The 17,986-nt window shown below is 33.6% G+C and overlaps 1 protein-coding gene across 1 annotated transcript in view; it reads left to right on the top strand.

The window, feature by feature from the left end:
* Window positions 1-17,986, top strand: part of LOC115884380 (ankyrin repeat domain-containing protein 6) — a 131,687-nt gene that overhangs the window by 82,253 nt on the left and 31,448 nt on the right. Inside the window, exons 2-3 of the mRNA XM_030902939.1 lie at window positions 11,861-12,258; window positions 13,727-13,909. Coding sequence (XP_030758799.1) covers window positions 11,923-12,258; window positions 13,727-13,909 — 519 coding nt within the window. The 5' untranslated portion in view covers window positions 11,861-11,922. The remainder of the gene's footprint in view (window positions 1-11,860; window positions 12,259-13,726; window positions 13,910-17,986) is intronic.

Here is a 17,986-nt window from a genome sequence, read left to right as displayed (position 1 = left end):
TTACAAATACAAGAACTGTCCCGAAATCAAATTTCGAAATATACTTTTCATTTTTTTTTCGCTCAAAAATACTAATAGGCGTGTTCCTGCAATCAAAATATACCATCTCTAGAAATATTTGCACTTTTATTTAAAATTTACCATGTATTCTAGGTAAGCATTGTAGTTGGACTGGAAGCATGTTTGATGCCAACCGAAAATGGTGTATTTAGTTGCGGTAATGCTAGTTTAAATTTACTCACTTTACTGATAATGCGTATACGATAGCTATTTTTTCCCGAATAATACATAAATTTAGAGTTTCCCGAGAATATGGTATTTTGGGTTAAAAATTTCCTTTTCTCTCTGGATCTAGAAATTTCCCACGAATCGGGAAATTTCCCATGAGTTGGCATCATTGTCTTCTATGAACTAAATGCATATTTTTTTGTTGTATCAACTAATTTTCTTCCAAAGGATTTTCATAAAACAGTCACAAAATCAAGAGATACTTTTTTTTTCCAAAAAAACCTCATGTGTGTTTCTGTGGTCGAACCATATAACTAAAAAAACTAGTTAAAATAGTTGCACATATTTAAGATATACTCCGTATTTCTTCCTGGAACGTATAGTAGTAATAGAGAAAATAATTAAATGTCTTGGTGATTTTAAATTAAATTTTAATATGTGTATGTGTATGCTTAAAATTATTCAAATAACATCGAATTATCTATAGAACGAGATTCCTTAGAGCTTCCTGCAACTCGAGGATTCACCCAATCGCCAGTAATAATTATATAAACAAGATTAGCGTAATGACGTTATAATAACACACTTTCAATAATTACATAGCGTGATCGGGATAAGAAAGTACTTATGTAGGAATCTTGAATGATATATGAGATATTATCCAGAAAAAATGAGTCAAAAACAGTTTGTAATATTCTCGAAACCAAAAATCTCTAGAATGTTGGCGGATAAGGGAGGGGGGAGAGGGTGTCATAGTATAAAAATGTGAGAAAATCAGATTAACTTAAATTAATGCATGTAGAAATCTGACAAAATTCTTTTGTATATTAAAATCCATGCATATTATAGATTAAAGTTATTTAATACCTACTGATATATCGAAAATGTGGTCCCCGATTCCTTATTGGTTGAAAAAAAGAAGAAAGAGAATAGTTATTTTTTATACAAGACGATAAAATGGTATTTTGACGATAAAGCAATTTTATCGTCGTGTATAAAACAATATTTTTTTCCATACGAGTAGAAAAAATATTGTGCTGGGTTGGCGTTGGTTTCTATGTAATTTGACAAATAAATAAAGCTGTCTCTTTAGTTGTCAGCATATATTTTTTAATTCTCTCTCGTGTCAATTGCTGATTGAATTGGAGCCAGAAATGGCTCAAAACGAAATAAGTAAATTACCAACAGATATTCAGGCTGAGTCGACAAACGCCATATCCAAACTACTTCCATCTAAATTCCGAATAACTTATGAAAAGGAATACAAAAATTGTCAAAAATGGAAGCAATTAAAAAACGTGCGAGAAGAAATAAAGTTTTTAACCTATCTTCGTTGTTAAAGTATCATTTAATCTACCCTTGTGGTTAAAGTACTATTTTATCTACTATTTTTGATAGATATATGGCAATTTTAACAGTTACTATGGAAAAAAGAAATTATTTCAGAAATAACAATCAATCTATCCTAACCTTATAACAAGTTACCTCGCTATTAAACATGGAATAGTTTAGATGAATTCTGTGAAAGCAGATATGCGAATAAGTATGTTGTTCGGTGTAAAAATGAGAACCCGCTTTGCAACGTTTGATTAAATATTTACAATGAATTGAATAACGGCTATGGTGGGTATAACCGCAAACGGATTGACCTAGAAAACCGTTTTTTTTGTCAAAGAAAAGCGTTATTGTTACACTAAAGAAATACGAGAACGGAACTTGTAGTTTTTGTGTAACTGGAAAAATTATTTAGCGTGAGTACATAACTGTCATTATCACTATATTATAGAGCATTTTTTTTCTAAATAAGATTTAATGCTCAGATAACAATAATTTGTACCCAAGATACATAACACGTATTGTGAATTTCTATCTCCATGATGAGTTAAACGCAATTTTATTAATCACAAAATTAATAAACTATTTATTTTTAATTTATTATTGAATTTTCTTAAAATTTATAACACTGATGTTCAGTGTTATAAAAAAAACACAAATGGAATTTAAAACAATTACAGAATACCTATTTTTTATTTTTTTTTTAAATTTTAACATCCTAGCTGTAACTTTAAAACTATGCATTTCCGCATTCATAATTTTTATAGAAACTTTTTTTCATATTTTGGGATGTGGTATCAATGAGTTTGAATACATTAGCCAGTTAATGACAATAAATGTTTTTTAAAGGTTTCTTTTAAACTTGGATTAAAGCAAATTAATAAAATTGCGTTTATCTCATCAAGGAAACCGAAATCGAGAAAATATCAAGGGACAAATCGATTAATCGGCATTAAACGGTCTACATAATTTTGCTTACAAGAGAAAAAAGTCAGTGGCACACATTACATATTTTTATTAAAAACATATTCTAATTATAATTAATCGAAAAAAATATTAAGATTTTAACTAAGAAGGCAGAATCGGAATATATGTTGATATAAAAAACAAATGTTATTTTTTCGTGAGGAATATCCGCACGAGAAATGGCACATGCTTTTTGAAACACCCTGTATATAGTCTGTCCAAAAACGCCGGAAAATTTTGAAAGATTATTATAATTAGTATACCTCACATTTGGAGAAAAAAATGCGGTAAAAATTATTGTAATTAATATTAAGCATCTGTCTTCTTCATTATTGTACAAACGCTATCAAAATTTACAGTTGGACGTATGTATGAGTACATAAAATGAGCGAAATTGTAAAATTGCCCATTAAATTAAATGAACAACTCAAATAATATGTGGAAAAATAATTAACAACGAGTTTAAAAGCTCTAACATATAATAGTCCGTTATTTTAAGTACTGTCGGCTGTTCAAGTAAAAAAAAAAAGAATTCTTTGAAATTTATGGTTTTCGTTTCACGCATGTTTTATATAGAGAGCAAACAAATACCAGTGTAACGTGTAATTACTGGAAGTTTTAGTTCATATTTGGTAGTAAAATACACCCAGATGCAACAAAAAACGCAACGGAAAATTTTTTCGTCAAATTTAAAGTGTTATTTTGTTTTTAGCCCTATTTTAACATTATTTTTCGTGCAGAATCATGTTTTCTGAGCATTTTATTTTTTGGCTCATGTCAACACATGTCTTGGTTAATTTATGAAGTCTGTTATTTTTTTTTTCATTTTGCAAAAAAGAATAAAATAAAACTTCCGTACATGTAACTTAATGATGGTGCTTTTTCTGAACATTGGATCACCTTGTATATTAGATACAAATAGAAAAACAAACTAAAAACTTATTTTTTTATTAGAACGATTAAAAACCAATATTTCTTTTTCTTTTAATTGAGAAATGTTTAAATCATCCAAATTAATATGATTTAGTAACGAACTTAACTTAATCCAACACAAATTTTTACGACATCTTTATATCTTCATGCCTTTGAAGTGTAAATCCGTACAAAAAATACAATAAATCATCTCTCACATCGTTTGTTATAACTGGCTTTTATACAAAAGTTAGAATACTGAACTAAATATTGATTATTTCTTTCACAAAATATTCAAAAATGAAATCAGCTACTTGGACAAGATGCCTTAAAATCTATATCAAGCCAGAAAAATTAATGGAATGAAATGTTTACGGTTTATTTTTAAAAATCCAATGAAAAAATTGAGAGATTTATTGAGTTAAGCCTGTGAAATTGTCCGAGTTTATAAAGTTTTCTGGAAAATAAGAGATTTTTTAATAAATTCAATTTAACAAGTGGTGAGGTACAAGCCCATCATACGAGTCTCTTCACATTGATAATATTGTTTTCTTCTTTAGTGAAGTCTGTATATAGTGAATTGTTATTACCAGGGATATGCTCGTCATTTTATTAGTTTCCTCAATATTTTTTGTGATAAGGCTGATTGGATTTCCCCTTACGTCTCAAGTGCTGTACGGTGGAGACACCAATCGTTCTGCGGCCAACGCATAAAACAATTATTTTCTCTAATTCGGCCAGCGCAGGCATATCGAAGACAATGTGGAACTGAAAGCGACAGTGTTGCCATTTTAAAATCTGTAATATCTGTAATAAGTTTGACGAACATATTTTTGGCTGAAAAATCCGCATTTATGTATTGAAAATTTATTCGTGTTAAACATAGAACAAACAACATAAATAAAAATTCTTTGATAGGTACTGAATATGTCGTATGATCGAAAAAATTCGTTTAGTTGGTTTGAAAATGACGATTATTATTGACATTTACCATAATATTTTACATATATGAAATAACAGCGATCATCATTTCTAAGCCAACTCTGACGCCGTTCTTTGTTTAATCATATAATATTATATTAAACTGTTTAATGATTAAAAATCCGTATTATCACAGATTAGGTATCCTATAAGTATACAGATAAAAATCTTGTCCCTAATTCGTGGTACGAAAATTGTTTTTTATGACGATGTGCAAACGAGTAAAATTTCCTGTGCGCAAAAATAAACTCGCGTAAAATAACAATAAACAGCGTAATAGAGAGATATCGCTAAACCGAATAGCGTGCATGGACGTTAATAAGGCCAGGTGTTATTTCCTTTACGTGAGGTGGTATTAACTCTCTTCATTTATAGTTATCGGATCGGAAAGAATTCTGAACGCGTCGCGTCCGCTATTTAAACTTAACCTAACTTTGAATTTAAAACTTTGAAATTGTTTTGTTTACTAGGTATTTTAAAACTAAAGAGCTAAAGTGCTTATTTCCAGTGCTTTATTGTTCAACGTCTGCCAGTGGGTTTAGGGCAACAAACAACAAATTCTCTTAGAAGGGCTAAATCGTCATCTGCTGTAAACCTAAGACTCTTTATAGGTTCTTTAGTATTGGAAGAGGTGGAATCCATATTTTGGGCCATATTTATTTAATTAAAACTAATCCCAGCTACTTAAATATTAAATTACCTAATAAAACTAAAGCAATAATTCAACACAATTCAAACATAACCTAAAATAAAATATCTCGCCGGCCGGCTCCGGTTGTCAAATACCCGCACATGCCCATTTAAGCAATTTTTAAACGTTATCAGAGGTAATTTAGAAAGAGCCTTTGGTGTAATTGATCCGTAAATTACGTCAGGCGATAACGTTATTAGCGGGTGTTATCCGTTATTAGCGGGTGTTATATATATTATATAGGCGTTAAAAATTGACTCGCGCATATCGTAACCATGATAAGGTACGCGTAAATACTGGATGACGCTATTCGGTTTTCCGATATCTCTCTAATAACTGTGCCGGTCAGGCGCTGTGCACAATTTTAGAGGCCATAAGTGGGCGTGCTATGTGCGCAAACTAGTAACCTAACTAGTGCCCGATTCCGAAAATTGGAACCACGAAAAACAAAGATTATAATCTGTATAATCTGTGGTAATATTAACATACTGTACCCCCAAAATCCGTAAATCTACGAATTCCTCAATCAACGATAGTACTCTTCGTTACTATTTAGTAGTATAACATGGGGATGTTTTATTACCTTCATGTTATTTTGGTTTGTTTTAATCCAAGGTCGATTGCCAGATCGACGACAATAACACAATCAAAAATGACGATCCCAACGACAGCTTGAATGGAATTTTTCATTCCGGTTTGTACGCCGATGACCTCCATGTTTTAATTACATCGAGGATCTGGGTTGTAGGAGAGATCTATTGATACGTCAGCCAAGGTAGACAGTAAATTACTGCTACAGCTAATTAACGAAGATTTTTCGGCTTTCTGAAAATATACTGAAAAAGTTATTAACATCATGACTTATGCTGCTTTCATTTTTCTTCTTGCAAGATAAACATCTCTCTGTCTAATTATCATTTATAATTAGTTACTAGTAAGAAGTTGTTTCAGTTTTATTTTACTAATATTTTTTTTTTACTCTGGCAAACTATCGCCCTCTGTAAGTAGATAGATGTAGATGTTATAGATATATTGTGTCCGTTGAGTGTCTTTCTTGGTGATTTTTTTTGTTAAGAACTTCTAATCGAGACGATCGACTTATTGTAAGTTTATCGCTAACAAAGCGCCGTTTGCCAGCTTTTCAAATTGATAATGAATTGCACTTAAGAACCGTACATATTAACTAACGGACTACAAGAAGACGATTAAATGAAGCAAATCTTATGTCAAGAAGGCCTGCTTCGGGACCAGAACTTACTAGATGTGTTGACTAGGCCCAAAAGCAAAGGCATGGTCTTAATGTAAAAATTACGAAAAATGTCAGTGCCTTCTTTAAAACCGAATATTTCCAACAAAAATAAAGCTAATGAGATGAACCAAAAAACAAACCATCGAGAAAGGATGTATCTAGATGATAAAATAATTTTTAAATTTCTTGCTGTTTTAACATATTTCACAGGGTGTTTCAAACTTTCATTTTTTTTTCCACAATAAGGGGCCGTTCTCTGCCGGAAACACTGCGACCTGTGAGGTCTATTGTGTTTGTCCCCTTTCTATATCTGCACCCATTCTCCTATCCCTGTGCCCTGCACTAACTTATGCAGGTCCTTGATAGGATGGGAGCATAGTTCCTCCGGTTCTAGCCTAGCTTTCCCAAATAAAAGTGTCGCTTGCGATCCAGAGCCTCGCAGTGACATATTATGTGCTCCGCTGTTTCAGGATCTTTATCGCAGAGTCTGCAGCAAAGACTTCCTTGATACAGATTGAGCTTGTTCAGGTAACACTTGACAGCCATATGTCCTGTCAAGAGGCCTGTTGTAATCCGCAATTTATTCCTGCTAAGCATTAGCAGTTCTTTTGCGGTTTTGGAGCTAGGTCCTTGGATAAAAACTTTGCTGTGCCTGTGCCCCTGTCTGTTTCTCCAGTGGACATTCTGCTTTTCCCTGATCCAGAGTTTTAATGCACTACGGGCCATTCATTTGGGTATTCCCAGTACTGGCTCTGGACCAAGATAAGATGCCGATGATCCTTGCCTAGCTAGCTCATCGGCTTTTTCGTTGCCTTGGATGCCGCTGTGGCCCGGCACCCAGAATAATTTAATTCTGTTCCGTCGAGCCAGAGCTTCCAGTTCACCTAGGCATTCCCAGACGAGTCCCGACGATACCTTTGGGCTCATAAGCGCCCCAAGTGCCGCCTGACTGTCTGAGCATATATTGATGAGCTTATCTGAATAAGCTCTTCTATTGTTTTCTCTCGCACATTGTAGAATGGCGAAGATTTCTGCCTGGAATACGGTTGAGTGTTTACCCAAGGAAAAGGATAAACTTACCCTTGGTCTTTCCCCAAATACTCCAGCTCCTGTTCCTTCAGCGGTCTTTGACCCGTCTGTATACCAGGTTAGTCCATCCTGAAGGAATGTTATATCTGTCCACATTCCTCGATCCATTTTGTTCACCTGGAATGGTTTGTGGTAGTGATAAAGAGGGGTCATCTGGTCCGATCTCATTTGGAGTAGAGGTCCCCCGATAGGATTTCCCATCTTTGTGTGTCCTGTTTCTGTCCTATTTCCCAGAGACAAGACACTTTGTTGTCGATAGAGTCCCATTCTTGCCTCCGCCTGGATCACTATGTGAAGAGGCGGAAGGTCCAGAAGCGCCTTCATTGATGCAGTGGGCGTTGATTTCATCGCCCCTGTTATGCCTCAGACAAGCAAGTCTTTGCACCTTGCTGAGGCTGAGCATTGTTGTTTGTTGCATTACCTTAGGCCACCATACCAAGGATGCATATGTTACTGAAGGCCTCACCACTCCAGTGTACAGCCAGTGCACCATCTGTGGTCTAAGGCCCCAGATTTTTCCATGAAGGCGTCTGACTACCGCTAGTGTAGTCACCGCCCTCCTTGTGACATTTTCCAAATGTCGGTTCCAGGTCAGTTTGGTATCAAGCGTGATTCCTAGATACTTGACCTCCCCCGAGAGAGGAATCTCATCACCGCAGAGCCTAGTCCCTCAAGTATTCTGCGCTTGGTGAAGGGGATTATTACGGTCTTTGTAGGACTAATATTTAGTCCCTCCCGTGTCACCCATAGTTCCACAATCTTCAAGGCCCTTTGCATTCGCTCCCTTACTGTTGTGTTAAACTTACCTCTCACTAACACGACCAAATCGTCTGCGTATCCCAGAGTGTTGAAACTAGCCCTGTTGAGACTATTAAGCAGTCCGTCCATAACGAGATTCCACAGCAGAGGGGAGAGAACTCCCCCCTGCGGGCATCCTCCCGCCACCCGGACTGCAACAGTCTCATTAAAAATATCAACAACGCAAACTTTCACTAAAAATATCAACATTTTGTTTTCCCTCGTATAATTAACAGATGGAGAGTTTCATTTTTAATTTAGAAAAAGATACTAAGAAGTCAAATAATTTGGCAACACACTGCTTAAAAAATCATCAAAATCGGTCCATTAAAATAAAATATATTAACCTTTAAAATACATCAAAATTTTAAGGTGTAAAAACTATACATTTTAGTCATATACTTTTCTAATGAAATAAACCTTTATTTTTTTACTAGAATCCAAAAATCAATTAATATATAGGGTGTTCCATTACAAAAAACGTAACTTTGATGCGTAACTTTTTTTTGGGACACCCTGTAGAACTCTACATAATTTTAGAAAATACTTTAAGTTGACTTACATAAGCTCAGAAAATTTCACTTCAATACAAACTTTTGTTCTCCTTGCAAAAACCGCGTCGTATATGACGCGCCACCCTGTATAATTCGATTTCAATCAAAATTTCAATGATTAGAATATAAACAGAATAGGTATAGCTTATGTATTAGATTTATTTATTTCAATACATTTACTTAGAAAAAGAATTAAAAAAATCAAAATATTAAGAAGGAAATAATTAAGAATTTACTAAAATTACTAAAATAAAAAATTAAAAGCAACGAAAAAAAAAGGAAAACATTTTAGTATTTTATCTACAAAACACAATACAGAAGGTTTCACAGTAATTAAATTCCGAGGTAAAAGTCTCTGGGCACTCCACTATAGGTACTAATATCACAAATAAAAGATAGGAAACCTCACACTACAACAGAAAAGTGTATTTTCCTATGGCAGGTACTTCTTCATCATCACCAGACTGTCTCACCTCGCTTTTGGCCTTAAACAGAGGTAATTTTATGTCGTTTTTCGCATTTCGACTCGTTGAAGAACCAAGAGCGATAATGAGAGACAATTAAGACGAGAAACGTCTGAAAAAAAAACTCGGCCTAGCTTGATAAGAGAGCAAACGGCGGTCTGTCAATGAAACCATTACGGATCAAGGAAAATAGTACTTCACTGCCTTTTTCGTACCAAAGTATATAACCAATTAATTGCGAAAAAGGAATGAAAATGCCGAAGAAGCTTTTGGTCTAACGGCAGAATAAAGTCGACCCAAGAAGGAAGAAGTAATTTTGGATAAAAATTACATTTTAAAATAACTTACGATTTGACTGTTACCAGTTGTGGCGCATAGTTTTTTTCAGTCTTTCTATCTTTTTGGAGGTCTTTTACCCACCGAAACAAGTCGTTCATTGGAACGAGTATTAAAAATGAATCGTGAGCTTTGATTCACCACTTAGAATGCGGTTTGTTCAATTGAATCAATAGCCTCGAACCAAAAGCCTAAACAAAAATCATGGATATAAAATTCAAGCGAAATGAAACTTATTTACAAAAAAGATCTATAGGCTTGGTTGATTCAATTCACTAAAAAGTCCGTAGTGCCCATCACTAGAACCGCTATTGACTGTTACATAGTTCGTAATAGATAATTTTACAAAAACAAGCGATCGGATAGAATTATTATAACCCAAACAATTAATTGTACGCACTTAAAATAAACGGCTACTCCATAATAAATAAGCTGAAATCAGTTTTCAATTAGAGGAAAATTTACATAGGAAATCTGGATCGATGTGTGTATTGTGTATTTAACGAAACCAAATAGTTTAGTTTATTTCTGGATAGACAATAGCTAGATCGTCCAAAAAGCATTTTTAGCATACTTTTTCCGTTCTTTTTTTTTATAGAAATTCTGGACTATTTGCCAATTCTATTATGCGGCTTAGCCATTAACTAAATGTATGTGTGTCGTAGTTACGAAATGCACGCATTGTTGTAAATGATGCGGTCAACCGTTTATACACAAATCGGTTATTCTGGGAATGTTGTTGCGGGTCTGTTTTGTCACGCTGGGCGACCTTTTCAAGGATGCCAACCGTGCAATCATTGCTTTTTGTAGTACGTATGTAAAACAAGCGGTGTTGGTTCCAGTCGGTTTAATCTGGGAGACAATGCTAGCGATGGGTTTGTGTATTAATTATTTTCGTAATCAGATATATGTGTTTATTTTTATGTTTTTTCTGATTTTTTTTGAACGGTTTAGAAATAGATTTATGCGTCTTTATGAATCTTTTATAATTTTTCTATAATCAGTATTAATTTTAATATTTAAGCGATATACAGGGTGTTTCAAAACAAATGCGAAAAACTTCAGGGGGCGATTCCTTGTTCAAAATAAAGGGTAGTTTGCTTCATAAACGTTGGGTCAAAAGTCAACCATTAGGGAGATATCGTGGTACAAAGATGGCGGAAAAATAATGTTTTTAATTTTTATCTTGAAAACGAAAAGAGATAGACTAATAAAATTTTATGGAAGCATTACTGTTATGAAAACACACTTTCTGGTAATTTTTTCACTTTTTTAAAATTAGTGGAAGGGGTTGAAATAAACACTCTATCATTCTTGTTAACGAAATTTAAAGAAAAATCTTATCAAACACATGCAAAAATTAATTTGGATAGTTTAGTTTGTTTAGAAACTTTTTTTATCTCTTGTATTTTTTGATAAAACTCACCGATTTGAAATTAAAAAATAAAATGTAAAGCATTACATGTCAGGACAAAAAATATTTTCTGATAAAGAATCTAGTGGGCTGCTGTAATATTTTTAGGAAAAAATCTAGTCGGCCGCTGTTACTTTTTAGGATGTTCCCAATATTATTTTATTTGACATTATTCTACTGCAATACGTTATTATCTAGATGATTATTATTATCGTTATTATCACTAGATTCTTAATCTAAAAATGTTTTTTGTCCTGACATGTAATGCTTTACATTTTATTTTTTAATTTCCAATCGGTGAGTTTTATCAAAAACACAAGAGATAAAAAGTTTCTAAACAAACTAAACTATCCAAATTAAAGCATTTGCATGTGTTTGATAAGATTTTTCTTTAAATTTCGTTAACAAGAATGATAGGGGTAGTTTATTTCAACCCCTTCCACTCATTTTAAAAAAGTAAAAAAATAACCTGAAAGTGTGTTTTCATAACAGTAATGCTTCCATAAAATTTCATTAGTCTATCTCTTTTCGTTTTCAAGATAAAAAATAAAAACATTAATTTTCCGCCATCTTTGTACTACGATATCTCCCTAATGGTTGACTTTTGACCCAACGTTTATAAAGCAAACTACCCTTTATTTTGAACAAGGAATCACTCCCTAAAGTTTTTCGCATTTGTTTTGAAACACCCTGTATAATCCCCGTGTCCCTCGAGCAACAAAAATTGAATATTGATATCTTTTTTTAATATATGAAGATGTAAAATAATATTATTAATAAAATAAATTACTTGATGAGGCCTATAATACTAGTTACTAAATTTTCCTCTTCCCTTTGTTCCAGAATAGAATGTCGAATGGCTCCTCAACCCCCCGCAGCATCGCGCGCCCTTTTGCGCCGCCGCGATGAGCTCCCCGGGGGGCGGCGGCGGGGAACCAGGCGCCGCCGCCCGCGCAGCCGCCTCTTCCGGCGACTGCGCAGCCCTCTCGCGTCTCCTACCCGCGCGAGGACCCGCCCGCTTTACTCGCGATGCTCTGGGGCGCACCGCCATCCACGCGGCGGCGGCCAACGGTCGCGCGCAGGCGCTGCGCATGCTGCTGGCCGTGGCTGCGCCGCAGGAAGTTGATGCGCCGGACGGGGCGGGTTGCTCGGCGCTGCAGCGCGCCGCTGCTGACGGCCACGAGGAGGCGGTGAGGGTGCTGGTGGCCAAGGGAGCGAGGGTGGACACCGTGGATACTATGGTGAGTTTTAGTGTGATCTTAGTGTGTTTTTTTGTTTGTTAATGAATTTAACTGATAATTTATATGAATACTAGTTTTTTTCGCGACTTAATAAACTGTTTTGTAAAATTACATTTTTTTGTGAAACTATATAAAAATATCTAATTTTTACAAGTTTCTTATTAAAAATACAATAATATATCAATATGTTTAGCCGACCATACCAACAGGTAGGGTAGGCTATTAAGATCGGCAAAAAAAGTTTTTTTTTAATTTCACTCAAAATGAGTTATTTGCGTTATAAATGACCTAAATACAAAATATTTTCATGGTGTCTGTCTGTCTGTCTGTCCATCTGTAAAACGATAACTCAAAAACCGCTAAACCGATTTTAACCAAATTTGGCACAAAAATACTCTGGCACCCGGGAATCGGGCCATTAGTTTTTGGTGGGAATGGGTTTTGGTAAGGGGGTATGGGAGGGGGTTAAAAATTTAAAAAAATCGTAACTCCAAAATTACAGTAGCTAGCGAAACGCGGTTTTCAATTTAAGATTAGGAATAATATTTGCAACAAAATTTGTAATAACATCAAAATCAAAGTGGCAGTTTTTGAGATATTCCATTTTTCCGTAGTCCGTTTTTGAGACTTGTTGTGTCTAGTTGTAATTGATAGTCTAGACATAATACACTAGACAAAAACGTTTTTGATTAAAATAGTTTTGTTCTTTCTGTGGGCGTTAGACTTTCAAACAATTTTGTATAACCTTGTTTGCTTATGCCATTTTGTACAAAAATTACTCGTTTTTATTGACTCAAGTGAAGTATAGTTTTATTTTTGCAGTATCTTACCAGCTTCACTGATATTTCATATAAACATTGATATGTTTTTGTAAAAGAAAACATTTTCTAGAAATAACATCGCAATATGTTGTCCAAATGGTACAGAAAACAGCAGGAAATGCACTTTTTAATTCGCGATTCGAATAAGATATAACATTTCTGACATTTCTGATTGACAGGTTTACTTTCTGCTTTGATAATATTATTTTTTATTAGAAACATCTAAGAATTTTAGTACTATAATGTAAGAGAGAATAAGAAAAATAAAATATTTTTTTTTTATTTATATAGCATAATATATGAATGGTGTTAACATCAATTTAATATTCAATCAACATAAATAAAAGAAGCCAAACTTACCTTGGATGCCTGATCTACACAATACTTTTCACTCCTTGAAATATATATTACGTGTTTTGCAATCTATAAAAATAAAATATACTTGAGCATCACTGGAAAACGCACACAATCACATTACCATAATGGAGTATATAAAATAGTTAAATATGTTTGTTATTGTACCGTAGCTAAGGCCACAAGGCGTCTCACCTACATATAGGCATGGCCCAAAAGCGACATAGTCGTAGCTTAGGCCAGAAGGCGTCTGACCTACATATAGGCATGGCCCAAAAGCGACATAGTCGTAGCTTAGGCCAGAAGGCGTCTCACCTCTGCACCTGGCCTGTCAAAACGGCCACAATCAGTCCTGCAGGGAGTTGCTGCTTTCTGGAGCCGATCCTGATTTAAGGAATGGATATGGGGATACCGCTCTGCATACTGCTGCTCGCTATGGGCATGCGGGTGTAACAAGAATATTAATATCAGCAAAGGTATGCTCTTTTAACTTCATTAATTTATTAACTAAATTTTATGCCACTAATATTTGTATAATAATATATACAAAAAAATCACACAATGATTATTTTTAAAATTTATTTTGCTTTTGATCTTGAAAACGTCGAGATGTGTAAACGCTCTCATAAATAATGCGACAAAATTCTGTGAAAAAAGTGGCATGTAAAAAATCCGAGGCATTTCCTTTACAAACAGAAACAAAAACGATGTCGACCATTACGAAAATATTTGCGAAAAATGCCGGCAGAATATGAATCGGCAGAATATGAATTAGTCTGTCGATTTGGACATCACACTGCTTTTCAGTTTATTCGATTGTTAATATATACAGTAACAGTTTACATTAAAAAAAAATCAGCGAAGACAAATAGCACAGCTGTGTAAAAATAAGATAATCGTTAAAATAATTTATATAATAAATTAAAAAGTTAAAATAATTTATATATTTATACTTTGAATAAGAAGACTAAGGAAGGAGCATACTGCTATCCATGTATTCATGCATGGTGGGCGGAAAAAGCGCCATAAAAGCAGTCTAGGGTGGGGATCCTTGACAGTTCTGTTTGACGATTCATTTGACACATTTGAATTTGATTTGAAATTTTGTGGATTTATCAGTCTTTACGGAGCTTATTTTATGTTATTTATTATTTATTCTACTACTGATAGTTGTATAAAGGTAGTAAATCTAGATGGAAATTGTGAAAAACACTATCGCGATTTATCGAAAAAGACTCTAAAATAGTTGGTTGTGTAGCGTGCGGTAGATCTCGGCAAAAATTGAGTGAAATAATGGAACAACTTTTCGCTAGTAAGTGACTATATAATATACATACGTGTAGTAAACCGATCATTTATGAAATTCACTTAAATTAACTAAATTATATATTTTCTTGCATTTTAGCTTTTATTTATTACTTGTCAAAGATTAGATGTCAAAGAATTTAGATACGTTAATTTGACTTACCTGCTTCAGTAGCGTATCGGATGTTTGTGGTAATAAATACTTATTATAACTTATCTATTTTTATTAGAATTATATATTTTTATAACAAATTTTAATAACTACCAACATTTATTCACAACGTAAAATAAAACAACAAATTATTGAGTCTACCCCACGTCTACCCTACATCATAGTTTTACATTTTTTAAATAAAATTAGAACGACACTGATAAACCGGAATTTAAATCGGCCATATTTGAGGCCCATCGCGGTGTACCTAAGATTTTTGATATGCTCCTTCCTTAGTCTTCTTATTCAAAGTATTTATATAATAATAATATTTACTGACCCTACCAGATTATAGAGTTTTATTTTTTACTGATTTAATATAAGCATATGTCGTCTTGGTTACGCTAGCCATAAATAGAGCTGTAACTCTCTGTGGACGTTATTAACGGGAATTTTACAGGGTGGTCCGAACTGTATTCCGGAAACTTCGGCAGCATATTCCGCAGATAAAAATAAGTAAAAAAGTTCGTATAAATGTATGTCCTAAAATGCTTAGTTTCGGAGACACAGGGTGTAGAAATTTCATTTTTATTTCGATTTTTTCCACATAATTTCTGAAGAAAAGTCAATATTTGAATGAAAATTGGTGTCTGGGAGTTTTTTAACCTGAGAAATTTGATTTTGATGTCAATATGGCTCCTACTAGTAGAGGGCGCCACCTACATATTTTTTAACCGGTTTGAAGAGTAATAACTTCTCGTCCGTACCTGTATAAAACTACTGAGTAAAAAATATACATTTACGAGGTTTTTTACGTAAAAAGGTCTCTTGGTAAAAATCGCTGCGAGTAATGGTTTTCGAGATATTTGGAATCAAAATTATTAATACCTGTCATCATTGACATTAATTAAACATGTTGACTAAATAGTTATTAAACTGAAATCATAAATTTGAAATATTTTTGTGCCAAAAGTTCAACAGAAACTGTTTTATCGAGGGGTAAACCGCAGAGGGAAAAGTGTACACCGTAATTCCTTTTACTCAAATAATTCCTCAGAATTCCTCGTAATTCCTTCGGAATTCCTTGGAATTCCTGGTCTTCAAGGTCAAGGTCAATCATTCAAGGTCTTCCTTGGAATTCCTTGGTACGAACTCGGTAACTCTTTCAGTCTGAACCAGCGTTGCCACCTCGGTTTCGCAGTTCCGCTATGAATTTTCTGGTGATTTTTATAAATGTCTAATGTCTCTATAAGTACTAGATCTAACAATAAAAAGTACTATTACGAGATTTACGTTTTTTTAGTTAAATTTTAGGACTAATAGGGGATCATGAGGTAAAAATACTGGAAATATGTCGGCACTTACTTATTAAAATTAATTTTTCTCGGGATTTTTTGAAAATGATAGGTACCTAGTTATACTCGTATCTATAGGAAAGGAAATTAATAAAACTTCAGTTGCACGTCATAATACGATCACCAGTAAATTCCATAAGATTACGCATGGTATCATTGATGAAGTGCACCTAAAGTTGTATTAATTTCCCTATAGTATATACCTAGGTATTATTCCGAGGAAATGAAAAAATTAACTTTACACTTTCTGAGTACTGAATAAAAAATCTCTTATGAGGGTTTCTTTAAAATGGCGAAATCAGGGAACGTTATAAATAGATCTCGGGGGTGGTTCGGCCGTACTATTGGAAAATATTTTAGATATATAATCGAGGGTACAATATTAAATTAAAAGAATATCTAACCTGTAGATATTTGATATTGGGAAATTTTGGAAGCGAAAACGAAAAACGGATAGTAAAAAATCGCCTGCAAAACGTTTTTCTTTAAATTTAGTACTACCTATTATAGTATTCATGGTTTACTAATGTTAGTTAATTTTTTATAAAGTTGCTTGTAATTCCTCTTAATTCCTGTGGAATTCCTCTAAATTTCTAAGGAATTCCTTGGAATTCATTGGAATTCTTACGGAAATAATTGGAATTCCTACTAATTCCTATGGAATTCCTTGGAATTCCTCGTAATTCCTTGGAATTCCTGTAGAATTCCTTCATAGTGTACACCATAATTCCTCTGCGGTTTACCCCTCGTGTTTTATCATCATTTTTTGCAGAAAAATTTATGATTAATTTAAAAAAAATAAAACTTTTCAAATTTATTATTTCAGTGAAATAACTATCTACTCAAGGTGTGTTTATTTTTCGTCAATAATGACATGGTATTGACTATTTCCATTCTAAATATCTTAAGAACGGTTGCTCGTAGCGATTTTTACAAAGAGATATTTTTTACGTAAAAAGTCACAGAGATGTATATTTTTTCGCTCGGTAGTTTTATACAGGTACCGACAAAAAGTTATTAAGCTTCAAAGCAGTGAAAACACAGGAGTCATATTGACATCAAAATCAAATTTCTCATGTCAAAAAACTCCTAGACACCAATTTTCATCCAAATATTGACGTTACTTCAGAAATTATTTAGAAAAAAACGAAATAAAAATGAAATTTTACACCCTGTATCTCTGAAACTAAGCATTTTAGGACCTACATTTATACGAACTTTTTTATTTATTTTTATCTGCAGAATATGCTGCCGAAGTTTCCGGAATACAATTCGAACCACCCTGTATATGGCATAATTCTCTCTACCTTTTATATGTAACAATCATGAAATACAATAGAGATTTTGAGTAATATTATAAAATAAAAATGGACACTTATCTAACTGTAATAATTTATTTACATCATTATGTCAGGTATAATAAATTTACAAGAGAACAGTTTCATCGATATATTCCCTGTTACAAAATGATTCACAGTTTGGTCGAAGCTTGTCGTGCTTCTTCAGCTTTTTTAATATTTCCTCCAAAAAATTCGTGCAAAAGGCGTTTTTTTTTTGACAAAAAACTGTAATGCTAAATTTGATACTAACTAAAAAATATACAGGGTTTCTCACCTAGTTAGAAGTTTTTGAGGTTAGGAAAAACTTAGAAGTTTGAAATTTTGAGGGTTATTTAAAATTTCCTTTCACTTAAAAATATTTTCAAGGTCATACCACTTCCGGTTACACCGGAAGTCGCCATT

The sequence above is a fragment of the Sitophilus oryzae genome, unplaced genomic scaffold (genome assembly GCF_002938485.1).
Source record: "Sitophilus oryzae breed Bouriz unplaced genomic scaffold, Soryzae_2.0 scaffold_227_pilon_pilon, whole genome shotgun sequence".
Lineage (NCBI taxonomy): Eukaryota > Metazoa > Arthropoda > Insecta > Coleoptera > Curculionidae > Sitophilus > Sitophilus oryzae.
Note: the sequence above shows the minus strand (reverse complement) of the source record. Positions and strands in the feature narration are given on the sequence as shown.